The sequence below is a fragment of the Bombus vosnesenskii genome, unplaced genomic scaffold (assembly GCF_011952255.1).
Source record: "Bombus vosnesenskii isolate JDL3184/JDL3185 unplaced genomic scaffold, Bvos_JDL3184-5_v1.1 scf7180000014579, whole genome shotgun sequence".
NCBI classification, from domain to species: domain Eukaryota; kingdom Metazoa; phylum Arthropoda; class Insecta; order Hymenoptera; family Apidae; genus Bombus; species Bombus vosnesenskii.
Window position 1 is genome coordinate 1,278,383 of NW_022883531.1, and position 27,524 is coordinate 1,305,906.

The 27,524-nt window shown below is 38.3% G+C and overlaps 1 protein-coding gene across 2 annotated transcripts; it reads left to right on the forward strand.

The window, feature by feature from the left end:
- Window positions 1–306: 306 nt before the first annotated feature.
- LOC117240269 (G protein-coupled receptor kinase 2) lies at window positions 307–27,524 on the forward strand. 2 transcript variants are annotated; one of them, XM_033506248.1, is made up of 8 exons: window positions 342–668; window positions 8,117–9,398; window positions 18,361–18,456; window positions 20,964–21,321; window positions 21,954–22,860; window positions 23,267–23,404; window positions 23,712–23,840; window positions 24,223–27,524. In XM_033506248.1, exons 2-8 carry the CDS (start codon window positions 9,347–9,349, stop codon window positions 24,316–24,318), a joined length of 1,776 nt encoding a protein of 591 aa, XP_033362139.1. In that variant the 5' UTR covers window positions 342–668; window positions 8,117–9,346; the 3' UTR covers window positions 24,319–27,524. The 2 variants fall into 2 exon arrangements, 1 of the variants encoding a protein (XP_033362139.1); XR_004494645.1 differs by lacking the exon at window positions 24,223–27,524 and having other exon boundaries at window positions 307–668; window positions 21,954–22,864.

A 27,524-nucleotide genomic window follows, 5' to 3' on the forward strand; every position in this document is an offset into this window, starting at 1 on the left:
CACTTTCACATTCCTCTGTTTAAGAAATGTTTTCGATGTTTATTTAAAAGCAACATTTGTCAAGTAGTATTAATATTTTTTCTTTAATTATCCGATACATCCAAAACTCAAATAGCGCGTTCATAAATGGCGCGCAAACGGTCGATTAAAGAAGATCGCACCCTCGGTCGGTATCCGAAGACGAGTCTAGGGACTCTACCACGCCCAATCGGAGTCGTCCGCGCGTCTATCTGTGTCTCTGTCGTACGTTGATCGGGTGGAGGCGTCGCGTCGTCCTCGGATCCCAACATGTCCCCTCCACCTAACCTCCTCATCCGTGGCGGTGCATCGCGGCTCGAGAAGAAGCATGTCAGTCAGTCGGTTTCTATCCAGCGGACGGGACGGTGCGTGACGGTCTGGTGCGAGTGGCAGCGGGTTCATACGATCGGACAGTACGAACCGTCCCTAGCTGCATTCGTTACACGGAATAAAAACATCCGGGGCTCCTATTTATCTGAAAGTCTCGGACAAGGCGTGTCATGCGCGTGTGCCGATCCTCAAACGAGATAGAGCAAGTGTGTGAAATATCCTCGTGGCTAGGAAGGATCGAAGCAACCAGCGGAGGTGCAGTGGTCGGCCATTGCGCTTTCTTCGTGTCGCCGTTACGACCGCGCGGTGCTCTGCTATCGGTGTGTGTTACATTATACTAGATGTACCGAACGCCATAACGTGTCCTCCCTTCTCCAATTCGACCGGTCTGTACCCCCATGGAGATCATCCTGAGATCGTTTACGCCCGTCTCGTGTTTCACAAAACGATGTCGTACTGACTCGTGCCCATGACGTGCGAGACACGACACGCTCCGTCGGTAACGCGGCGTCTTTCTCCACTTTTCATCTTTCGAGTCCTTTACTTCCTCCCTTTTCCTTCCGAGCTTAGAATCATATAGCTTAGATAAGCTATATTCACATTTTATGATATTCTTGTTATGGGTTTGGTGGTTATTTTAGTGTCGCGTATAATGGGTTGTGCGTGTTGCTTGTGTGACAGATTTCAAGAGCCGGCGCGGTGCGGCGTCTCGTGATCGGTTGTCGCAAAGTCACGTTTCCATCACGAGAATATTTAGGCGGGCTTCTTTCGGGTGTCACCTCTAAGGATATTTCGTATTGTTTAAATGTTTCTATGTTCATGGAAGATAGATGTTTTTTATTTCCTCGGAGACTACTAAATTACGGACGTTTGCGCGTGTGTGGGAAATTAACGCGCTCCATGCCACGAGATAATTAAGATTATCAACGAAAGTTCGATGGTTAAGGACTCTCTTAGAATATTTAACTATAGAAAAATAAAAATGCATCTAATTCATGACATTTTATTGAAATATCGGATTAAAACTTATCTTCCTTCGCCTCATGGAATGGAAATTCTTTCTTCCATTTTTATTGTCGATCTATCGCCACTTTCACTGCCTACGGAGCACAAAACGTATTAAAGATGCAAAATCGTACATAATGCTTATAACGCATAAACAAAATATGAAAGATCCAAGTACTCATAATTGGCTTCAATTTCTCTAATTATATCAAAATAAAAATATGATTCAGTTCATTGATATTATCAAATTTTTACAGTTCTGTCATTGCTATTCTCGCTAGTGCAATGACATAAAGAGAGGGAAGTAGAGAAGGAGGGGAATGGAGAATATATACAGCGGCAATACAGACCGACAGTGTCAAATTAAGTTGTTCGCTCAAAATGCGGCGATGGAAAGCGTTTCCAATCCGCATTGATAAAAATGGTAAAACAGACCCCGCTGTTTCCCCTTATTTGATTCTTTAATTTGACTCACGTGTACAAGAGGCATCTTGTACACCAGGGAAATACACGTCTGCCATTCCACAATGCGTCTCGATTCGCGGGCAAAAGTTTCTTCTCCCTCTCAATGAACTCGCCCGCGCTGCCATCGCATCGGCGTTCATTGTCTCTCATTCAATCGCCCCTTTCATTGGTGCGGTTTCCGCGTCTGCTCGCGTTGTTATATTCTGCTCGACGCAAAGTATCCATGTATTCTTATATTCCATTTTTATAAAATTATTTAACTAGTTATTTAACCAATGATATAACTTTTGTCAGTCTATATTATTTCCTTTCAACGTTTGAAGAAGTCAAATTAGAAAGACCTTATCATCAAGATAACACTCTACGCTCTATGTGAGTAATGTAATTAAAAAAGAAATTATTTGATAGGTATTAATTGACAAACTATGAAACATAATATATTCAGATTGTCGTAATATTATTTTAATGGTGGGTGGGTGAGGGGAATTCCAAAAATATGATATACATATAAAGAGGTTAGCAAATGTTCTCCAAGATTATTTCTCGCCAAAATCATAAAAATTCTCATCATAAAAACGCGATTGAAAAGCTTGAAAAATGTTGAAAGAAACGGAGAAAGTAATAGAGAGTAATGGGAATTATATAATCGATCGAATAAGTAAGTTTCTATGAAAACAATATAGCGGAATATAATAAAATAAAAACGTACATTGCGCCGAGGATAGAGATGGAAAAATATCAATGGCATATCGATTATTTTTGGTAACTTTTATCTTAATTGTTTATTTTCATTTTTAAAAAGTTATAATTTTGCTTTAGGACCTTATTGTACTACAGAATAGTTTTTGGTATTCATCGTACCAATTTCTTTACTCTTATTCGCTCTACTGTATTCGATATAATAACTCGTTCTGTACTTTAGTTTTAAATTTATGAAATGAATATCGTTTCTTAAAAACGAAATCCAGAGTTATAGTAGTACGACAATTTCATGGTAAAATGATGAGGTAACTGGAATAGAACTTTACAAGCTTTTACAATCTTTAATTAACAATTTTATTGCGAATAAAAAAAATCTGTAATATTATCATACGATAAAATATCGGAAATAATCGATAATCGTCGATAATTCGTTGTTATCTAACTTAACGATAATCGATATTTATGAGTATCGCATCTAATCGGCAGGCGGCGTGCTTTTTCGCTGTGGTTTGCTCCCGGGGATACCGATTCCTATTTTCTAATGGAGGGGTACGTAACATTACCTTGAAAATTTGCCTTTGCTCCTGGAGAAAACGTAGTCATAACTTATCGTCGTTTTACGCGCTTTCTTCGACAACCAGGTATACAATTCTTATCTTGGAAGGCAGCGCTGCATCAATGGTGTTACATTATTCGATATTTATTTCTACAAATTCTCTGACGTTCAAATTCAGCCGGCAAATATACGTAAACAATTTACATCTTGATAATTCATGGTTGAAATTTTCCATCAATCTGAGCGTAAGAGGAGAAGATTAAAATAGTGTGAATCACTGTAAATGTAAATGCGAGTGGTAGTACGTATGCATAGCAATTCATATATAAATACATAGTAGAATTAAGCAGTGTTTATAACGTTTATGAGATTTACGATGGATCGTTGACAGATCTTTACGACAGTCAGGAATCAATTTCCTTTTTTAAATTATTTACATGATTAGAATTTTCCGCATTTCTTTCCGACTCTACGTTAAACATGCATAAAACTCGATATAGTATTTCTTTCGCTTTTAGTATATAGATGACATCAATTGTTTTGTATCAAAATTTAATTTAATAAAAGTACACCAAGGTAGAAGTAGTGTTATTGTAATTACATGCTAATCATGTGGCAATCTTTGAATTTAACCTATTAAGCCTAGAAATGTTTAATTTACCTAATATAAGTAGAACTGCATTTAAGCATTTTACGACTGATCATATTCTATTGATGTATTAGTATGAAAATGTGAGTTTCTGTTTCGTGCCGAGTCTAAAATACAATCTTCTTGTTTAGCAAATAATCCGAATTAATTTATATTCATATGACTAGTTTAACGAGTATTAACATTCTGATTTAGATACATGGATGTTTCTACAGCTATATATGTATTTAGAAGCAAGTTAAAAATTACTTTCTATAATACAATACAATTTAATACGGACGTTCTGATTTTCTGATCAGCGTAACATTCTTGCGTACTTCCTGCTGTTCGACCACTTTTAAGTATTCCATTAGAGATGTATCCATGATAGAAGCTTAGATTTACATTTGAAAGGATCTTCGTTTCCGTATTACCGAGTTGCGTATTTCCTGCGCGCGTGCCGTCGGTACTTTTATTGTCGGTTCTTGTCGCGTTGTTGATAGCTTCTTCCTGTCTGACAGAGAGCTATTCACGTTGATACGGAAGAATTAATTTCTCTCACTTTCTACATATCTCTCTTCTCTCTCTCTCTTTCTCTCTCTCTCTCTCTCTGTATATATATATATAAATATTTAAATTATAATATAAAAAATATATAATAATATAAAAAATAAATTATATTTATATTAAATATATATATAATATATATAAATATTTAAATTGTAATAATTAATTATATATAAATTATTATATATAATATATTATATATATATACAGAGAGAGAGAGAGAGAGAGAAGAGATATATAGAAAGATATATATATAATTCTTCTCAATAAATTTCTTATTCACTATTTCCCTTAATATTTTATGATCTCTTGTCATCTACCCTTTCTTAATTTTCTGCCTTTCTCTGTCTCTCTTTGCCTGCTACACCAGCTATATATGATATATGTACATTACCGTTTAACAGTCATTATCTACTTTGAAATTTATGCAAAAACAGATTGTGCAATCTTAAAATAAACAAACAATACGTAGACATATTCAACGTTACAAGAAAAATCTTATTTCTGTGTGTAATAACTCGTGTATAATAACTAAATCGGTTTTCATTTACATTCACTATGACTTACAAATCATTGCTTCGATCAATCCTGACACTTACGTTATTTAATTTTCAGTTCCGAATTTCAATTGAGATTTTAAATATAAACATTTTTCAGTTTCACATCTAATTCGTGTAACATTTTTCTAACAAACAAAGTCAGGAAATTATGTATGTATGTGTGTGTATGTGTATAATATATATGATTCTTAATTTATATTCATCATATTTCTCTTCTGACTGTGTAAAATAATATTTCGTACAAATTGTTGCGTCGTTGCCTTGTACGAATGCAACATTTAAACGAATCATCATATTTTGTACGAAGCTAACAAGTATTCTAATACTTCTGAACTAGACTGTATATACCGTTTATTATGTATGGAACACATTATCGGCTGATATATCGTAGATACTTTCAACGGATATCAATGTTTTCACGTATATAATATTATGTACATATATACCTGGATACCTGCAACGACCACCACCACGATCGATCGATTATTGGTTCTATTTCCGTTCATAATCCGCTGCGAGTCAGTCGATAGGAAGCAAATATTCCTCGGTAGCACTGTTTCCCGTATTGTGTGTGACACTGAGTATTTTATTTCCTCTTAATACGATTGTTTCATCGGTTGGTAAAGGAGAGAGGGGATTAAACGAGATAGAAAGAACTTCTTTCACATTTGTACCATCTAGAAGCTACATTGATCAACTCATTCATCAACTCCACAAATCAAAAAGCACTTGAACACTTCGTTAAGTAACCCTTGTTTTCGTCCCAACAATTCATGGAACTAATTTTTTGGAGCGATATTCATTGATAACGAAGCAAAATCTTAACCGGTTAACCTGATATCAGTGTATCGGTAACGTTTTCATTTTCTCTCGTTTAAACGAACAGAACGCAGCCATTCAGTCTGCCCGGTGATTAATATGATCGACGTTTTACTCTAGTCACCTGCAGTGAAATGGTTGTGTAGTACAGAATCGCTTACGTGGAAAGGGATATTATATTACCTCTGGCCCAAGTAATCGAATTATCCATTCGACGCTTAAAAATGAAACACAAGGTGGATCGAAAACGATCGTGGTTACAGAAGACATATTTCAAATATCCAACAGGACACAGGTGATTTTTTAAGAAACAATTTTAATCAGTCAGGGGAAAATACCGGCTATCGTTATTTCCTTTGCGGTAGCGTTTTTATTGTCATTGGTTTTTTTCCTCTTCGTTATCATCGTTGCTCACCGCTTCCTAATCCGGTTCCACGGTACTGGAATTGCGTCATCGAGAAAAAGCATTTAAAACCTTTAACGATCTTCGTCGTTCCTCTTCCGCCTGCCAACCTCCTGCCTAACCCCCCACTTCCTCCTTTTTTCGCCTGTTACTTAATTTAGAGCCCGTGTCGGGTTACCCATTCGTTAGCCGTCGCAGTTTAATAGGATTTACCGGTGTAATGCAGCAAGTCGTAAGAGCCACTTTGACGAGAATCCATCTAGTTTGAATCTAATTCCGTTGGAAGTCGATTCGACGGCTATGTTCATGATTGGGCCGTGATAGAGGTATGGGGATATAGAGGGTATAGTGATGAAATCTTGAGTATTTCTGCCGATTAGAATATCCATAAAAGAATTACAAAGACATTAAGTATATTAAACAAATTGCACCTCTTTAGCATACACCACAGAATAATTTGTAAATTTGGATTTCCACTCTTTAAAGAAAAAGTATGCTATAATTACTAACTGTATCCAAAATTAGAAATAAATGTTTCGGAAATTTGATAATATTTTAAATTATCCGCCTAATTTTGTAATTAGAAGCGCTCGGGAAATGGAATAGCGTTGCACTATAGTTAAATACTCAACTATCCACGTTATCTATCTCGCAAGAAAAATGTAAATATATCATGTTCTCGATTTATATTCGCAGATAAAATTTTCGCGTTCTATATCGCATAGAGTGATTTCCGCCACCACGTTGTACATGTAAAAGAAATACCTGAAAAGAGAGGGGAGGGAGAGAGAGAGAGAGAGAGAGAGAGAGAAAATAAGAGAGACGATCGGTGGGAATCGAGTTCTGGAAAAAGTTATTAGATTACCACGTCGGATATTACGCCGACGGTGCGCTTAGTCGCGTCGTTATCTTTATCCCCGTAGCGCACCTGCTGCGTCCAGTGTTCACGCACATGTGCGCGGTTGTAGTTTCGCATGCAGAACGCGCGACGATAAGTGCGTGCGTCTGTTGCGCGCGGCAGATAAACCAGTACGGCGGAGGTGCGAGGAGCATGATGATTTTTAAAATTCACTCACGCCACACGGAGAAACGAACGACCGGCGCAGACGATCGAGATATCCTCTCGTTCCCGTCCCAAACGACCAGTGGCGTAGCGAACACTTTATATGGCAATGGTCCTTTGACTGTGTACTTGCATACTTACTGTCAGTCGTATCCCTTTGAGACGCACGTACATACGCATACATCGCCGAACTGACGGTATAAGCGAAATGGAGAGGAATGTACACGGGCAAACAAGTCAAAAACGTGGAATAAAATGTTTTTATATGACGCTCCGTTTTCGAAAAAATCAAGTTTGAAAATTTGCCAAGTATTCTTGAACTTGGTTTATTCTAAACTAAACAATAGTAAATAGTCGATAGCAAGTTGTTCTACGTTTGGAAATAAATAAAAAATGTACAGATTTATCGGGGAAAATGAATTTAAAAATGTATCTCGTGCGTGTACCGGATCAACTCCTAACTAAACACGTTCTTGTAGAAAATGGGGCCAGAAACGGAAAAATTTTATTTCACGGTTTTTACTTATTTTCGCGTGTAAAGCAAGTAGATCGTTTACGTATACCTAGTTCGTAATTAATTAAGTTTAAGTATACGTGACAAAGTTTGAAACTTAATTTTCTCGAAAGCAAAGCGTCATAAAAAAATTGCATCCGACATTTTTGACTTTGATATTCGTGCGATCAAAGTGATGAAAATTCTCGTACACGATGTTCAGCGAAGTGATGTCGGTAGAGATTTCGGATGAAACGATTGGCTACGCCACTGTGGACGTTCGCGAATCCTTTCACACTAATAACACGAACAATCTGAAATCTTATTTCAGAACGTACATCAGAGATCGACGCAAAGAGGAATACATTAAACGCTCGACGAAGCGACATCCGCACGTAAGGAGATCGGAAATTTACAAATAGAAAGAATCTTCGTCGCATAGGCCGAAGATCAAATTCGTGTTTCCAGTACGCGAGGTTACAATGGTTCTCTAACTGCCTGTTGCAGCTCTAATATCGAGGGAAAGGAAGAAACGAATCTCTGTGGGTGTTGAGTCTCTCGACATTCACGAATCGACGATCGAAGCCCCGATCCGAAGTTGAAGAAGGATCTAGCATCTAGCACATGCGGAGGCATCTCTCGCACCGTCGTTAAAGTGAAAGGCACTGCTGCTACATGCCTACGAGTGTCGTGTCCGTACGCGAATCCGCAGAACACACGTGACATTTTTACGATGGCATGCTAACGCGCCACTAGGATTTGCTGTTGTAACGATTATTCGAGGGGATCGTTAGCGGTGTGTCTCGTGCACAATCTCTGCTGATATTTAAAGGAGACGCAAGCGACACGAACTATACCAAAGAGAGAAAGAGAGACAACGACGCATCGTCGCACGTGATTACACGACACTATAGTTTCTTTGTAATGTGAACGCGCGCTGCGATCGAGCTTCGTCCTCAGTCACGGGGTGGAAGAGCGATAAAGAGGGGTTACACAGCGTGTGGAAGAAGAATCCTGCGCATTCTGAATGCTTGATTCCGTGACGGCTTACCGATCGCGCCTCATCCCCATGAAGCTTCATCCGGCGTGTCTGTTTTTCGCAAATAGGAGAAGGTCACGATGTGGACACGCGTCGCTGTAAATGCCTAAATCCACGATCGATACGGAAGAAACTCGCTGGTACAAACGTTACGCAAGAAAGCCGCTCCTTGACCCTGGGATCGTACACCGTGAATCAAGGAAACCAACACGATACAGTGTGACAAGTGAAAAGTCCGGTTTCGTGTAACCCGTTTGACGTCGTGCATGCTTTGCTCGATATACGTATACGCATACTTTGTGGCGGGAAACGTCGGTTTTTGACCGGCAGAGGGGGCCAACGAACTCGAGTCGACTCGATAGGTGGTTTCCCCGCGGTGTCAGCACCAGAAACGGCGGGACCTACGCCGCACGACCTCGAACCTCGAATTCGACTTGACTCGACCAAGCCGTCCAACAGCTTGTCGACGTCCTTCCTGTTGTCCTTGGTCCTCGGTGAAGGGGGACTTCTCGGCCCTGGTGGTGTCCTGGGGCCGCAGATGGGAGCTGGTCTGCTGGAGCCCGACAGGGTGATCAACCCCGGAAAACTATACCAGCCGACCGGACTTCCGCTCGAGGCCTACGCTCTTCCTCTCGTTTGTCGCCCACCAGGCTTCTCTCCATCGATTCGGCCGCGTAAACTCGATCAAGCTGGAATTGATGGAGTTGGAGAACATCGTAGCAAACACTGTGTACCTCAAAGCGAGAGAAGGTGAGTGACGAGTTATTATCTGAAGGCTTAAATAAAATAAATGACCCAGAGAAGTAGGTTTTTAATTTCATGTACATGATTCTTAGTTCTTACCTACTACTACTACTAGTACTTAGAAGTACCGATTCGAAGTTGTTTCTTGCAATTTGGAGTGGATATCTTTAACATAGAGAAATATTGGTTTTAAAGTTTGCATTTATAGCTTTCGCTTCTATCTTGAGATAGCTCCAAGATCTAAAATTAATTATTCTAACACTTACGTTCTTCTTCTTTTCTTAGCATGCGATTTATATTCTTCGCTGAATCATCATCAACGTCATTTTTTATTGTTCTTTTTTCATGTATATAGTCCGCCATTTACATTGCTCAATTATTTGCTGTGTAGACGATTGTGTATCTGTAGAAATGTCATTCGTCTCTGTCCTTTGCACGTGTTTCTCTTTTGCCATGGAGCGAATACTAACCTACCTTTACGCTAAGTGGATGACACCTGTATCATTTGACCAACAGCTTTGTTGCCACCGGAACTACTACGTATTTGCGTGCTATCTTTTGAGTCGAGATTCTTTCGTCGAGTTAGGCATATTTATTTGCTCGTAGACGAGCTTATATTTATTTATAGCCGTCTGGTGTTTTCAGAAAGCGATTCATACGAGGCTTCTATTATTCTCAATATCTAATCTTCGGTTCCTCTTAGAGGTTAGCTTTTGTGGATGCGAGTCAATAAAAGCGAAGTCTCGTGCGTTTCCTTTTTACTAGACATAAAGGCAGAAGTCATAATATTTGTTCAACTGAAACGTTGCTTATTGTCGTATCGATTTTTATCGATTTATCGATCATAGATATCTAGGAAATCGCTAAATCCTAGACTGAGAATCTCTACACAGCTATGTAAAAGAGAGGAAAAATGTTATGCCAAGTATCGAGAGTTTTATATATATATATATATATATATATATATATATACATATATGTAGATACAGTTTCATGATACGAAGCCCACGTTCCGTATCATCAGCAATGACATTAAATTTCCGGTTCTTGCTCCGTATGTAACTCGTTCTATACCATCTTATGTAATTGTTTTGTTACGTTGTTGCGATACAACGCTGTTCCCTCGCACACCACGTGTTCCTAGTTATACTAAACACCGTGATACGTCTTCTGTCCATTGTTGAGATAGCGAACAACTATCATATGTGAACACAAAGTAGATAGACAGTAGCTGTTCAAACAGAAATATTTTTTTAACGCAAACTATTAACGAAATATCGAAGAGCTTATGCGTATAACAGTGTTGGAGAGACATTTTGAACATCTCTTCACTGGAGTCATATAAAGTCTTGTCAATGTAGAAATTGTAGAAATTCAATGGTAGACGATATACGGTAATTACTGAAACGATATTTCGTTCCGATCGAAGTGAATTCCACGAAACGTTTACTATTACACCGTGGAAACGCGCCGGTCTCATCCATCGGTAAATTTCACGCGCGGACAGCTCGCAAGTTTTCATAAAGCACGTTCTAAATTGTCTTTGCGGCAGAAATGTTTTTAGGATAATTAAATGGCTTCGTGGTATCCTGCCGACTTTCCGAACTGTTTTGCAAGTTCCCGAGCGCGGCTAATCACGCGTTTCATTATCCAAATTCCAAAATTCCTGATGTTACATTGGTAATCGATTAGGAATATTCGGCAATTTATATAAAATCCAGATTTAAATTGTCAATTAATTGTAAACTTATTCATATAAATGTTGATTCATACATAAAAATTTCAATAGAAATAGCGATCATTAAAATTACAAAATTCTCTTGTATATATTTTTTTCGAAACATTTCTTATATTTAGGACCTTTTATTTCAAATTTAATCGATAGGAGATTCAAAATTTAATACCGGATCAATCTCCAATTTTTCATAAAAAAAAAAGTTAATAAGAATATCAGTTGCTGCACCTTCGTTTTCATAATTGTAATATCGTAAATATAATATTATAATGATGATTTATTTACGATGAATGGATTGTACAGATGTTAATTAATCACAATAACGTATTATGGTCTAGACAACGCAATAGTTAATTTGTAACTCTCCTCACAACAGATCTAACGCTCTCTCTTTCACGTGAACCACACTCTCACAACGCTGGCAACACTCTCACTTCTTGATTTTCACTCTCCGACTCCTCAAAATGGTACTGCTCGCCCTTCGATCTTTTTTGTCTTTTCTCGGAGGCGACCCCCCACTACGCTTGGGTCACGCCACCGTTCGCGCCTATGATGCGTATGCACCTTCCTTGTGTATGTGAAAAAAAGCGGACCGAAGGCGAATCGACGTTTCTGGAACTATACGCTGGTCGCTACATTATATGCATTTCGCCGGTCCTATACGACAATCTGTCTGCGGCACTGCATTATACTATCCCGAGAAACTCGAACTTAAATATATGATGGACCAAGCGTATGCCCCCCCCCCTTTTTTTTGATATTACATAATGTTCATAAGATCTTTTAAAATTGTATGTTTAAAAAATCTTTATTTCAAATTTGACTCGTCAAATAATTCGGTCAAATAATTCGTTGATAAAAAAATTTAATACAAATTACGAATCGTTCCATTTTCAGTCCAACTTGCGAAAGAATATTTTAAATCTCTCAAATCTCGGGCGTGGAAATATACAAGCGCGGGGAAACGAAGGAAAAATATAGTAAAACTTTGCACGATACTCGTTCTACTCGTGACCAACAGTCGGCTCGATATTCCCACGAATATTTATTCACCGTATACGAAATTACGTTGCCATTAGAGAGGCTGCAGTAACGGCCCCTGGTCCAGGCCACTCTGCGCCAACGGTTTACATGCAAATGGCTTAATGGGAACCTGCGCCGGCACAGGATCCTAATTAAACTGCATACTTTACGTTACGTTCTTGCTCTTTGTATCGCGTGCAATAAAGTGCAGCGAGGATTGACACGCGCTCGCAAGCGTGCTCGCGCCCGCGCACCGCCGGTAATTGCAGATTTCATGCGAAGTCCAAAGGCGGCGTCGTTAAGGAAGCTAAACTTTGCTTTACCTAAAGCGTCCCGCGGTACCGCCGCGCCAAGCGGAATACTAATTAGACTAACTTCTAACACGGCCGTACGAACTGATTACAGAACTCTTCTCTCTCTCTCCCTCTCCCTCCCTCTCATATATACATATATATATATATATGTATTTATATGCATGTTCTGTGAAACCGTTTCGAGTCGATTCTACGTCCGTGTTGAGTCGGGGGAGGCATTAAACAAGGGTAGATACGTTTCTGATGGTTATCAATGAAACATGGCGACGAGAATGGTTTTGATTCAATGGTGGCGAGCCTTTTTATATGCGCGTGCTAGAAATTTATAATAAATAATATTTATCGAGTTGCTAACGTGCGTGCCGGGCAGTTTTTAATAGGCGAAGAAATAAATTACCGTAGAATTTTATTGAAGCAAATTTAGAAATTAATGTAGAACCTTATAAACATAAACTTACATCTTGACATGCTTATTATATTAAAAAAGTGAGTGATTTGTAAGCGTGTAAAACGATATCACTGGCTAGAAAACTAGTTATATCTTTCGTTTCGTATCTGCACGATGGAATGGCCGGTGCAACAGTAGAATATTCAATTACACGCAGAAAACAATAAGATGATATTGTAATAATAACTTAATAATACGTAGGTCTCCTCCATTCCCAATAAGTTTATTCTGTTTTATATACTCTTAATCTGATATTCTCGTATTGTATCTGATACTTCGCAGGTACCTGTATAGAAATAAACATACTCTTCTGATTTTCTTAAATCGCCACCACAAACAGGCAAGAATAAAGAAAGTTCTGATAAACAGAAAGAAAGAAAGAAAGAAACGTTGCATAAAAGAGAGAATTCCTGAACAGAAAGGATTACATTCTCCAGATTCAACGAAACAACCTCTTCGGACCACGATCCCCGTAAAAACCCCCATCAGAATCTCCGATAAACTCGTGGAACCTGGATCCAATCTTATCGAAGCTCTTCTAGCGTGAAGGAATCCTCGCGAAGGGGAAGTGGTCCACCTTTCAACCGATTGAAATGCTATAAACCATAGGCAAGGAATAGCAAAGATTCCATCGATTCGTTCGCGAGGAATGGGCGTGTTGCGCGGCTGTTTGGCTCGAAGAAGTAGCGAATTTTAATTAGCGTAGTGGCAAGCCATTCTCTTCGTATTCTATGGCGAAAGCATCGACGAACAGAGAGATCGAAAGAAAGAAAAAGAGAGAGCGTGTTGCGTGGCAAAGGCAGAAGTAGGTAAATGGGCTCGCGTGATGCGCCAACGACGTCAATGAGTTTATAATCGCATCGTCCGCGTCTCGTTGAACTTTATAAATGTATATATACGGCAGAATCTTTATATTATCAGAACCGAAATCGATTACATAGTTGCTCGATTAATTATATCGAGTAATATCGATAAACGTAGAATTTGGGAATAATTGCTCGTGGAGGAAGATTGGAAAAGAAGAATAGAAACTGGAGCAGATTGTTACATTCGGCGAGCAATGATATTTTAACAGGAGCGTTATCTTAATCTTTGAGAAATGCTTTCCAAAGATTTTATAAGTGGAAAATTTAACGAGTAGACGAAGATTAATTTGGCATTTGTTATATTTATAAAGGTATATTATTCTTTATAATATTTAGTAGTTAAAAGCGTTTCATTCCTAAATTACACCTCTTTCACTGTATTTATAAAGACACGAATGTGCATAAACATCCACGGTCTGTAAGATAATATTTTGATATATATCAGAATAAAATTATTCTCACAGCTGAAAAATAATTTCCTAGAAGGTTTAACGAGTTTGTCGTTGCGGCTTCTTTATTCTACGATATTATTTAGCTTCCTTTCTTCTCTTTTTTTTAATTTTTTTTTTTTTACTAAAACCATTAGAAATGGATATAATAAATTTCTGTGTACCGGTAGTTGCAAACGTGATCTGGTTGCATTTGCAATTCCGGAAAGAGGCAGCGACTATTTTGAAACGTCACGTTTCTCTTGACGCACATCGGGTCGTACAAGAAATATTAAATCGAAAAATCTACGCTTACTGTTCGCTACTATTCGGTACCGTTGTGTCTTCTTTATCCATTTACAATATATTTCTAGCTACAATACCGCTACGATACCGTACAATACTATTACAATTATTAGTTTTATCAATTGTCGAATTCGAAATACAAAACTTGATATTCTGAAATTCATCGTAGCAAAAATATTACACAATAGTAAAAATCCTAACGAAGGGGAAACTTATACGATAGAATGTTTTTCCTCTAATTACCATCGTTATACGTTTGGAACCTTCGATATTTGCATTCACTGGTTTTTGTTACTGAAATTCGTCGTACAAAAATTTCTTAGAGACTTTAAAATCATTACGGTCGTTAATCATAACGATGGTCTACAAAACGATTTCATCGAGCACTCGAGCCACGAATTCCTCGCTTTCTATTCGCACGTACACTCAGAATTTACCCCCGTTCCATTAATTTGCAAATTTATTCCGCTTGTATCGTACGTTATTAAGTGCAAATACTGTAATGCATTTTTGTCAGTTGCGAGACGAACGAACCATCGCATCTTGCGTTATGTGCATTATTTTCTAAAATGTGCTTTCCTCGCTTCGTAACTGGTTGCATCGTTCTTGTTAAAATTAGTTTAACTAATGATATTAATCTAAGAAATCTAGATGGTAGTGTAGTATAATTAACACGAAATGTCGATGTCAGCGAATAAGAGAAGGAAGATATAATAATCGAAGTAAAGAAAATGTAAAAGTAAAAAAGAGAAGACAGAAAATAACCGCAATAAAGAAAATATAGCGGTAAAGATAGAAATAAAAAATAATTGGGCGAATAAAAGCGCAAGAGTAAAAATTTGTTACAGGTATTGTTACGGGTATATTTTTTTGGAAAATTTTTTTACCATTTATTTACATTCTAGGTTTGTTTATTTATGTTCTGGATTTGTCTGCTTACTTTCTGCAATTGCTTTTTTACATTTTTAGATCGTTCGCTTTCATTCTCGAATTAGTTGTTTATTTTTTCCAGTTGCTCATTTGTGCCTTTCAATTGTTCGCTTTTATTTCTCTCAGTCTATTTTCATCGTATGTCGATGGTTTCGTTTTTAATGGTTTCGTGGATGGAATTTTTCGGTTTCTCTGCTGAATATATTCAACAACAATAGCGTGTTGATCGAAGCTCTTTGAGGCGTGCATAGAAGGAAGACTCGCTTATCGCTGTTTTATTTAAAGTCCATAACGGGGCAAATACAATAACAATTCTGTGGCAATGATAATACATATAGAGATAGTGACTGGAGCAAAACGAAGACGAAACCAGTTAATATTTCATATTGTCAGTTTGTTTGTTTGCTGACTAACGTGATAGAGTATATTGTACATGATTACATTAACAACCATGTAACGAGTCTATAAATGAAATTAATTAATAAAAAATAAGATTAATCCGTCATAATTAAGAATAAGAATTATATTCTTATATTACTACACATATATACATATTCTTGTGTTATAAATAGGAAGCAGTAATGAAAAAAATATGACAAAAGAATCTCGGAAATCGATCGAAGCTGTTCCACCTGTAAAAGGCCAGAAAATAGCAACGATACATTAATATATTGCAATAATGAATTAATTAATATAATTAATTAGTATAGATCAGATTGGTATAGGTGTAATTGAAAATACATATATATCTAATACGTATATGTATTTGAAATTTATAATTCGAAATGTTTAGTCAGTATGTTTTAAATATAAATTCACTGTTCTCGGATCGTTATGTCTCTAATTAAAAAATTCGAAAAACCAAGAATCTAAAAAGCCAAAAGTCAAACTGTCTTTAATCTTGATGCTCGATCAACGAAAACGATTAGAGGAAAAACAGACGGAAGCGAAAGAAAAAAGAGCAGGGAAGTCCTCCGTCGAGTAGGTAATGGTCGTCGCTGATTTATCACGAGAACGTACTACGTACAACGTTCTCTGATCTAACCACGCGATTCGACTCCTCTTTTCCGCCTCCGCAAGATTCGAGTGCACGCTCGCGGAAACGCGATCGGTTGTTCGCGCAAAATCTACCCTGGATGTCTATCGATCTACCTCATCGTCAGTTCCATCTCGTCTTTTCCGCAACGATCGATGTCGCCCCGACTGAATTTCCACCATTGCCCTTTCTTCTCGTACTATACGTTCCTATCTGCACCGAAATAGGACAGATCCCTTTTGAAACTCGAAAGCCGATTGGAAGATACCACGCTCGAATTGTAAGCCGAGAAAGGTTAATTTTTAGGTTTAATTTTCTACTCCTTTCTTTTATAAATCGCGTTTTGGAAATTCTTTCAGTTTATGAAATATTCGATATTTCTTTGGTTTTGTTAATGGTAAAATCGTCTTTCCTTCCTTTCTTCGATCGTTGTTTTATCGTAGAAACGGTTTAAATCAAGTTAAACGATATTTTTGTCAATGAAGGAAGAAAGTGGCTTGGACAATTTTCAATTCGCATTGTCAACAAAAATTAATTTATTAACTTTTTGGATCATCGTATACTCGACGATAGTCGAGCTTCGTAATATCAGAATTCTTTTGTCTTTCTTTCGTTAAAGAATAATCTTCAACTTGCGTTGCTGTTGGTTTTACAGTTCTTACTTCATCATATTCGCTTGATCTTCTACGATAAAATTATATTTTTCTCCCTCTTCTCCTCTTATTACTTTTCTTTTCCTTCGACAAGCTTTTAATCGCGCCGAATAATTTTCCTAGTTTCACTGTCAATTAGTGGGATAATTTAGAATAACTTCAAACCTTCGAGTTAGATAAAAACGATTCTTTTAAACCGATAACAAACCTGATAATGATACTAATTCAACGTAGTAACGTGTAAGATCGATAATCGTTACTTGCAAGATTCTTACTAAATGAATATATGCAGCCGTTGATTCCAGAGAAAGCTGACGAGTCATCAATTTCGCATTAGTTTTATCACATAGTCAATTGAAAAGATACAAAGCGTACCGAATGATTCATTGGTCACTCGTGTTGGCTTTTGTAGCGAAAAGATAAAACCTCTTCGTCCTGTCGATACTTTGGAAACTATTAATTACCGGCTGCCTCAACCGGAATCGCGCTTCTTCAATCGCGGTTTCCTGCGAGTCGAAAACTACCTCGAATTCCGTAGCTGCGCTCTCCCGTATTCATTATATATAACAGCAAATTCAATCCGACGTCATAGTAGACACGTATGATCGAATATATCGGCGGAAAAAAGAAACTGCTCGAAATAAGGTGGACGCGACAGGGAAAAAAGGTCGATGGACCATGCAAGTTATTACTTGCAATATTTTCCTAGGGGAGAATTTGAGAATATTTCGTCGAATCCTTTTACGAACGTAACGAATTATTTGAAAAAGGAAGAGAAGAGAAACAGATTAATTTCCCATGTAAGAAGAAGAAGGAAATTATATGAAAAATAAATATTGCGTTTCTCACAATTTAGCCTTACTTTTAAATGTATCTGTATAAAGTATCACGATCTCGAATCAAATATGTTTTTACCTTACACAAATTATCAACTACCATACAATTTCAATTACGAACGTGCCGCTTTGCAACGTCGAAATCGCAGGAACGACTCCTCTATTGCAGTTTTAATTGGCGTGAGTCTTGCAAGACGAGAATTGTTGCGTAATCGAAACGCTTCGAGCCAGGGAAATCGCCGTTCCCTCGTCAATTTATTTTCCTCTATATAACGTTAGTATCGTTGATAAATTAACAGACTATCAATTGTTCGATATTTATAAAACGTGTTTCGATAGTTTTTGTTTTAATTCCAATTTATTGATCTTAATCGTATTATCGTTGTTTTGCAGGCGGTGGTGACAGCAACAAGGGTAAGAGTAAAAAATGGCGAAAGATACTCCAGTTTCCACACATTTCCCAATGCATCGGCCTAAAAGATAAGCTGGGTAAGTTTTCGCACGCGCGCTGTGCAGTAGAATTGTATTTGCTCGAATTCCGCTCATTGAAATGAAGTTTGATCCAGTAATAAATTCGCCCTCTATTCGTCGTTACTTAGATCGCACATCTGAAACCCTATAAACATCTTATAATCCACATCTCACGTCTCGCGTCTCACATCCTATTATCACCTATACCACAACAAATTGTCTATTTTCCGTACTTCGTACATCGAAAGTCGCATATTTCATTTTACATTCTCTGTCCCACTTTTCACATTATTCGCATATTTTATGTACATATATCCTATATCCAGCATTTAATATCCACTATCCTATATCTATCTTGCCAAGCCCGTTGCACAGTTCACATTTCCACCCCACATTTCGTACTTCCTATACCTTATCTTATATCCTATATCCCACAACTATACCGTTATTCCATATCTTTCATCTCACTTCCCATAGTTCATCTTTCCATTCCACATGCCATGTTTCATATTTCGTTCCTCATATTCTGTATCCCACATTCACGTAACGCTTCGTGTTTCCTGTGTTCTTTCCTATATCCCCCGTATTTACTATCCCTAGACCGCCATATCCTGCGCTCTACGTAAATTGGCAATTTATCGAAATATATTGTATTATACCACTAGATCATTTCTATATTTACATCTGACGACACGGAAATCAACAATTTTCATAATCGGTAAATTGTGGTACACGATATCTGCTGTGACGGCTGTCGCGTGTAGTCGCGCTTTCCCCGTGAATCTCGCGGCTAATCAACGCGTCACCGTTCGACCACCTTGTGTCGGATTAACGAACGTCACGCGGCCACGAAAAAAACGTGAAAAGCTATATTAAGATAAGAAGCTGTTGGAGCTTCTTTGTCTCGGTTAATTAAGCCGTGATGAGAGCGCAAGGCTCGGAAAGTGTCTCCTTTCGCTTGGTTTTTAGACCACCTTCCGCTTCGAATTCTCCCGTTAGGGATCAAATGTTACGCCTGATCGATGAATCACGGTTGATTGATCGTCGAACAACCAATTTCGTGGGATGTTTTGTGATTGAAATTGGATGGATAGTCGCTGGAAAGGGGAGATATCTCAGGGAGAAAGATTCCTGTTCATCGAACCAGAGGATTTGTTGGATTCCATTGTAATCCTCTGGATAGTGGTTTAACTTAAAGCTTCAGTAATGTAGACATTTCTTCTTTTTACAATTTTACATGGGAAATCTTGTTTTTCAATTGCACGTTACAAGATATTGACGTTAATTAGTTGATCTTAATTAGTTAGTGGCGAGCATCTTTGGCTCGATATTCCCATGTGCTGTTGATTTTCTGCTCGTTTCATTTCATCGTTCGTTCGTTCTAGCATCCGTTATTTACCGACCCGAACGATTGAAAAGACCGATGTCTAAGTTACGAAGATCGCTCGATCGAGTGCAATTTAAAACAATTCAGTTTTTCCTCAAAAAGAATAACAACGATATTTGTTGATCGATCGAATACGTAGTTCAACACGTACTCGTTGACTGAAACTTATTTTTACGATTAAATTTTGCGTTGCGGGTTCGAATGTTCTATTAATCGTTGTACGGAATGAAATATTTATTGAAACGTGAAACGCCGTGAAACTGAATAATAAAATGCAACGATGGAAAGGCGAATCGATACGTGGCGTCGCGTCGCCGAGTTTCGCGAAATTAATTCCTCGGTCGGCAGGTTGAATCCATTGGGAGCAACCGATTTCAAGCAAGCATGGATTTCAGGGCTGCCGATAATCGTGAAATCACGTTGAAAATGGCCGCAGATTATCAGAGTTTCCCTAGCAAACACGAGCCAAGAATATTCCTCGTGCAACTCGATTAATCCCACGCGATTCTCGACGCGATGCGACGCGACGTTTCATAATAATTGAGAACCGATGGGAGCCCATCGATCGTTCGTAAAGAAATTAACACGACGTACAATTGACTGATTAATGCCTGAGAAACCGACTAGACTGCGTTAAAACGTGTGCTTCCGATTTTATTATGCACAGCGTTTCGGCGATAGATGATCGCGTAGATGAAAAATGCGAAAGATTTCAAGCAAGAACTTTAAATAGTTTTTATCTTATTTTTATTTTTTAACAATACGTGTAGAATATTCCGAATTTTACGTTATTAAGTTGTTCGCAACGACGTGTTCTAGAGTTAAATAGAAATTTAAATACAGAGCTATCAAATTCTTTGCTGGGAAACTGCAGGGAGAATACGCGAATAAAGATACAATGTAGAAGAGAAGATTGTCAAGTACATTTTGTATTAAACGTGTCAACAAACAGATAGAAAAGAACGTTAAAAATCATTAGCATTTCGTAATGATAGAATTCGAACGCGAGGACGATGGTAGTTGAATGCCCGATAAACTTTTATGCAACAAAAAATAAATATATTTTTAATTACTATCGTTTATGTAGGAGAAGTCGTAACAACCATTTGTTATTCATTCGCCCGTTTGACTGGTACAGACATCAGGTACAGCTATGTGGTGGATCAACAACCGATCGGTAGGCTGTTGTTCAGGCAATTTTGCCAGGACAAGAAGCCATCTTACCATCGGTACAATCTTTTCCTGGACGCCATCGAGAAGTACGAGATCGAGATGGATGAGAATCGGACCGAGCTGGCCAAGGACCTGTTCGAGCAATACCTGAAGAGGGAGGGCTCAGAGGTCGTCGACATCCTAAACGATTCTTTGATCGCCCAGTGTGAGGAGAGACTCGGCACTGGCGGCAAGGAGCTCTTTGTTGAAATCGCGCAGACCGTGAAAAACTTTCTGGCCGGCGAACCTTTTTCAGCTTTCCAAACCAGCTTTTATTTCTATAGGTAATTTATTTAAACTTCATTTTTTTTCACCTAGTCAATTCGACGTTGCAATCTTTTCCTCGGGATGTTACACCTATTTATCTTTGTCACACTCTCGCAATCACGAATAAATTCCGATGATTTCGAATTTAGTAAAATTTCAAACGATATTTCTGTTTGGAGATTAAACGATAGAGCAAAGGTATTTTTGATATTCGATGGATCTTACATGGCGAAGGATGACAGTACTCTGTCACGTATTCTGATGGTTCTGAATTTAACAAAATGTAGTATAGCATATTTGTTTGAAAGCTACGTACTTAGCACGGAAAATATATTTTTCATATCTGATAAATCTTAGTGGAGGCAAAAATTATGGTGAAATATAATAGTTGGTTGCTAGCGAATAGCTGTAATTAGTTGCGAACGTTTTGGATTTAATAAGGTGTGAAATATTTATCACCGAAAATAACCGTTTCATCCTTTTCAATGAATTTCCAACGAAACCTGTCAATCTTTCTTATCTGCATCTTCCCGACAAAGCGTCCCATTAAGAGCTCACTAATCGTCAAATATTTGTCTACGACAGCACCATCTAATCTCTTATCAGTACATATTTCATATCGATTCTAACGATAGCCCTCCTCTGCCAGGTATCTTCAATGGAAGTGGCTAGAGGCGCAGCCAGTCACGTACAAGACGTTTCGTATGTACAGGGTGCTAGGAAAGGGTGGATTTGGCGAAGTATGCGCTTGTCAGGTACGAGCAACAGGCAAAATGTACGCCTGCAAGAAACTGGAGAAGAAACGAATTAAAAAGCGCAAGGGTGAAGCCATGGTACTCATAGAGAAGAACATCTTGCAAAAAATTAACTCCAAATTCGTCGTTTCCCTAGCCTATGCCTACGAAACCAAGGATGCATTGTGTCTAGTCCTGACGATTATGAATGGAGGAGATTTGAAATTTCATATTTACAACATGGGCGGAGAACCTGGTTTCGACATTAACCGCGCTAGGTTTTACGCAGCTGAAGTAGTCTGTGGCCTGGAACACTTGCATTTGCAAGGAATCGTCTACAGAGATTGTAAGCCAGAAAACATTTTGTTAGACGATCATGGTCATGTAAGGATATCTGATCTTGGTCTGGCTGTGGAAATCACAGAAGGCGACATGGTCACAGGAAGAGTTGGAACGGTCGGATATATGGCGCCAGAGGTGATCGACAATGAGAAATATACCTTTTCACCGGACTGGTTCAGTTTTGGATGTCTTTTATACGAGATGATCGAAGGTCAAGCTCCCTTTCGTGCCAGGAAGGAGAAGGTGAAGAGAGAAGAGGTGGATAGGAGGGTGAAAGAAGATCAAGAAAGATATTCCACAAAGTTTACCGAAGAAGCAAAGAGCCTGTGTCAGCAATTATTGAAGAAGAGTCCGAAGAACAGGTTAGGCTGCAAGTGCGGCAGACACGGTGCTAAGGAAGTAAAGTTGCATAGCTTCTTTCAGTGCTTGAACTGGAAAAGGGTCGAGGTCGGTATGTGGGAACCGCCGTTTGTGCCGGATGTGAGTAGGTGTCGTTCAAACCGATTTTACTTTGTCGCCGTTGCCTTTTATATATATAGTCTTCCTTCGTTTGAGAAAACTGGCATTTCTTTTATATTCCTGTGCTAAGAAAAATCCTCCAGATCCTTCAAAGCTTAGCTTGGCTAGCGTAAATTATTCTTCGTTATTTTCCTCTGTGCTAATTATTTACAAAAGTCTGTTAAACCCTTCTTTTATCATATACAGTCGTTAACACGAGTAGTTATAGATTAAATAAAATATCAAAATACTATATGATACTTTGTATATGGTTGTGTTCAAAGATTTAGTATTCTACCGAGATTACTATATATATATATATTAAAGATGACTATTATCGCGTGTTTTTTTTATGGAAATCCTTATCGTTGATCGATTCTGCTTACAGCCTCACGCGGTGTACGCTAAGGACGTGTTGGATATCGAACAATTTTCCACGGTAAAAGGTGTGAACTTGGACGCGACCGACGACACCTTTTACAGTAAATTCAATACTGGCAGCGTGTCCATCCCGTGGCAGAACGAGGTAAGCCTTTTAACGTTCCTTCGGTGTTTATATCCAGCACTACAGAGAGATAGCGAGCGTCTTGACGCTACGCTGTGAACAAGTAAAACGCGTACCGTTCCACCACTTACATCGAAAAATATGGCGTTCCAAAAGCATTCCTTGGCACGTCATAGACAGTCTGCTATCGTCCCAACGAACCCATTTTAGCATTCAAAGCGATTTACATGCTGATCGACTGCAGTTTCGTTTATCATAAAGATTTATGCTCCGTTCGATCAAAGAGATTCTATTTTCTGCACAGTGAAACAGGCCCTCTTTATTCCAGATGATAGAGACTGAGTGTTTTAAGGAACTGAACGTGCTAGGTCCTAACAACACACCTACTCCTGATCTGTTGATCAACCATCCGCCACCGAATAACGAGAACAGAGGCTGTTTCCCATTCCGAAGACAGGTGGATCTTTTTCTTCTATTTCTACCAGTGTTTAAATTACATATGTTAAATATAGACTATAGAGAGAAATTATGGAAAAAGGATTCGTTAATAACCGAGATAGTTCATTCTATAAAGCGATATTCGCGATTTGGAATTCTAGATATTCGATCAACTTAACAATACTGCTCCTTTCTATCGCTAATCTTAGCCACCATTTTTAAGATACATAGTAAAAATGGCGGAGTTAGTCTCCACTCAAACAGCTCTCAGGACCGAGTTTGCTTCCAAATAACATAAAACTGCTTCTTCGCTATTCTACGAGTTAATTCTTTTCTATTTGACAAGATCGTATAATACAGTCTGCAATTTTTATCATAACGTCTTCTCCTTTTAACTATAGAAAAAGCAGAGTGCCCGCACAAGACAGATACCGTTATCAGAGTGCCATCTGCTGGAGCTGTCGCAGAGCCAAAACTCGGAGATGCCAGCCAGCTGATCCAAAATGAACTCGAGTAGTGTGAATCAATCGACGTCGTCGTCCGTGCGCCGTCGTCGTTGCGGACGACGCCGACAGGCGCTCAGGTGCTGCCCGAAGCTGCTTTAAAACAGGAAACAGAGCAAGAAAGAAACTGCTCCGTGATTTTGACGCCGATTTTTCGTCTGCAAATCCCGTAAGATTCGCCCTCGTTTGTAAGAGTGCTACGCCGAGAGGAGGCGCTGACTTTCAGCGCTAAAAGCACACTGACGTATGTTTTCTCAGGTTTCTCGGAGTAGAGAGAGACGAACCGTTGATACTCGCGTATCCTAACCTTCAATATGCAAGAGAAACTTTGCAAATGCTCTTGTTGCAAATGAAAAGAAGTGCAACCATTAAATGTAGTTATACATCGAAATATGCGATCCTCTGCATACGAAATTCATTATAAAACATAGTCATTGTTACGTGTGCAGCGCCTCGTATTGCCTTTTCATCTAATGCAAAAAGTATAATAGTAAATGTGTATCGAGAAAAGTTTGTTCGCATGTAGAATCCTCATTTTCTCTTATAACCATTATCGAACGCTGTTCCTTGTTCAATTGGTGCGTCTGTGTGTTTAAGTACACTTACACCATCGACGTACACGAATGCAAGGCACGATTTTTTCAGCGTTCACGCGTTAGTATATATGCAATGCTCGTACGCGTAGAGATACATTTGTAAACGGTGCAATTTCACGTCGGTAATTGGGGTCGCGTGCACGTAATTTTGTATGTGTACTTAGAGCAGTTAACGGGCGCGTGCACACGCGATAATGAAAGTAAGAGCATTATTAAGTAAGGAAAATGTACGCGGAGAAATTCCGACATAACGAAGATTCGTTGGGAAAGGAACGTTGCTCCGATGGAATCGAGCATTTCTCTTTCGTTTCTTGCAGCAAATTTCGGAGGCATTCAAGTTTTTCAATCAGTCTTCTAACCCGAATTAATTCGATACGCTCAAAATAATCACAGGGTTATTTATGTTCGTACAACCTGATTAATATTTTGAAAAATACTCTCAATATCTTTCATTCTTGATACTCGATTCGTTTGTTTTCCACGTATATAATCCTCTGGTTGTTTCGGGCAATGTGAAAAAATAAGGTGTAAGATCGAGTCGAAGTTTATTTGCAGTCAATGTGTTCTTTGTTTAGTGACAATCTTCCAATTTCGTTTTGGAATATATATCGCATTGCTCAAAGTGGTCGATGAATTCTAAACTCAAATTTACATCTCGAAAACTCAACGATATAAATTATATAAATTATATGATTACGTTAAGGAACGCGGTCTCCTAATTATTTTGAGCAGTGTAATTAGTCATCGTCTGCCTAATTTGTTCAAGTTTCTTCTCAAATGGGACTCGAGCGGAATAGATGCATTTAGGAAGCGTTGAAAGTCTGTGTTTTGATAATACTTTTACTTTTTGACGGATGTTTGCGTGTATATATACATAATTCTTCCTCTTAAGTACGAATACGAAGAGAAACCCGTCCTGAGATACGCACAAATCGGTATACGATTCATTCTTTTCTCTACCGAATGATTCAGTTTGAATATAGTATATTTGATCGAACGTTTTCGCGAGGCTATTTCGAGAAGAAAAAGGAAAATAAAAAAGAACTCGATGAATCGCACAGGTGACGAAGCGTACAAGTATCATCAGGCATAAATACACACTGAAATTTATTTATACGATAACGTTGAGAGGAATATTTTACGCTATCGAGAAATCGATAAAGGATTGGCGACAAGTAGATCAGAATACTGATAGCGGGCTGATAGCCAAACCGAAAGTAGTAATCTCTTTTTAATATCGATGAATCGTCGCCGTTACATGGCTCGTTTTATTAGTCTTTACTTCTCACCACTTTTTTCTCTTTTTATCCTTTTTCTAAGATTGTATTACGCGTCATGCCGCGGAAAATTGAATCGTACATTATAGAATGGGTTGGCAAGCGATTAATCTCAATTTCAATTTGATACGATTATTTTAGATAATTATAGATTATACACGATTTGTCCGAATAAATTGTCTTTATTCAAAGGCGTATTTGCTTGGCAGCCCATTCGGTAGTAATATTTATGTACTATCGCGTATTTAAAGTAAACGGACGTGTGTGTCTCAATAAGCGGTATCGATCTAGTAATTTAAAACGAAGGAAAACGTATTATTAATTAATCTACGAATAACGGTGCGACCTCCTATTGATCATATCTATCATTAAACTCGATTCAAACGATAAACGATCTTTCGGAAGAATTTCACGTTTCGAGAAACATTATTTCAAAGGTTTATCGATTGAATCTCGAGTTTTTAATCGCTCACGGTACAAGTCCTTGCCATTCGTACAAATTGCGGTAGAATTCTCATTGTTCAACCATCGACGACGATCTCGAGGAATTATTAATCTTAGAATATCAGTTTTGAAATTTATTCGATTAGTCGATCGAAAGATATCTTTAATGAATTCTCCAGTCGGTGGGAAAGTTGATATATCGTCTATTGTTCGTTCAAATTAATTAAGGAAAATGTCGACGTCCAAAAATTAACGAAAATAGCAAGATCCCCAGACTACGATCACGCATTTTTATATTTTTCTGAACGTAGGTGAAGGAATGCTACCTTAAATATCACAATAAGTATTCTAGTTTAAATATTTTATACATATTTTACATATTACACGCATTCTGTAAATTTTTGGAATTCGAAATTTCCCAAGAATGCAGCAATTATAGCGATAAATTATTTTGGATTAATTCTCGAGTCGTTGAGACGGTTTTAAATCAGTGACGCAATTTTGTATTACTCCTAATATCATAAGTTAGCGTGTAAGCAAGTAATTACCGACGGGGGAGAAACGATATCATCGCGTAAGTGGAAATGCCGGTAGTTCGTTGTACGTTCGCGCGGCGTCACCGAGTCAGCGTAATCGTGCAGATACTTCCGATTACGAAAGAAATCTCTCAGTGCTTTCAACTGTGATTTTGTCTGACGAGTTGCAGCTCCGTTTATTTAATTTATTCACACTTTTCTGCGAGCTACCGAGCATGTTGGAGAAAAATATCTATCGAACGTAGCGGATCGTGTCCGACCCGGAAAGACGACGATGTTGATGCGTGTCTTTTGCTCAAAAGAGACAAAGAAATATGTATTCTCGTATATAAGTACCTCAAATTCTG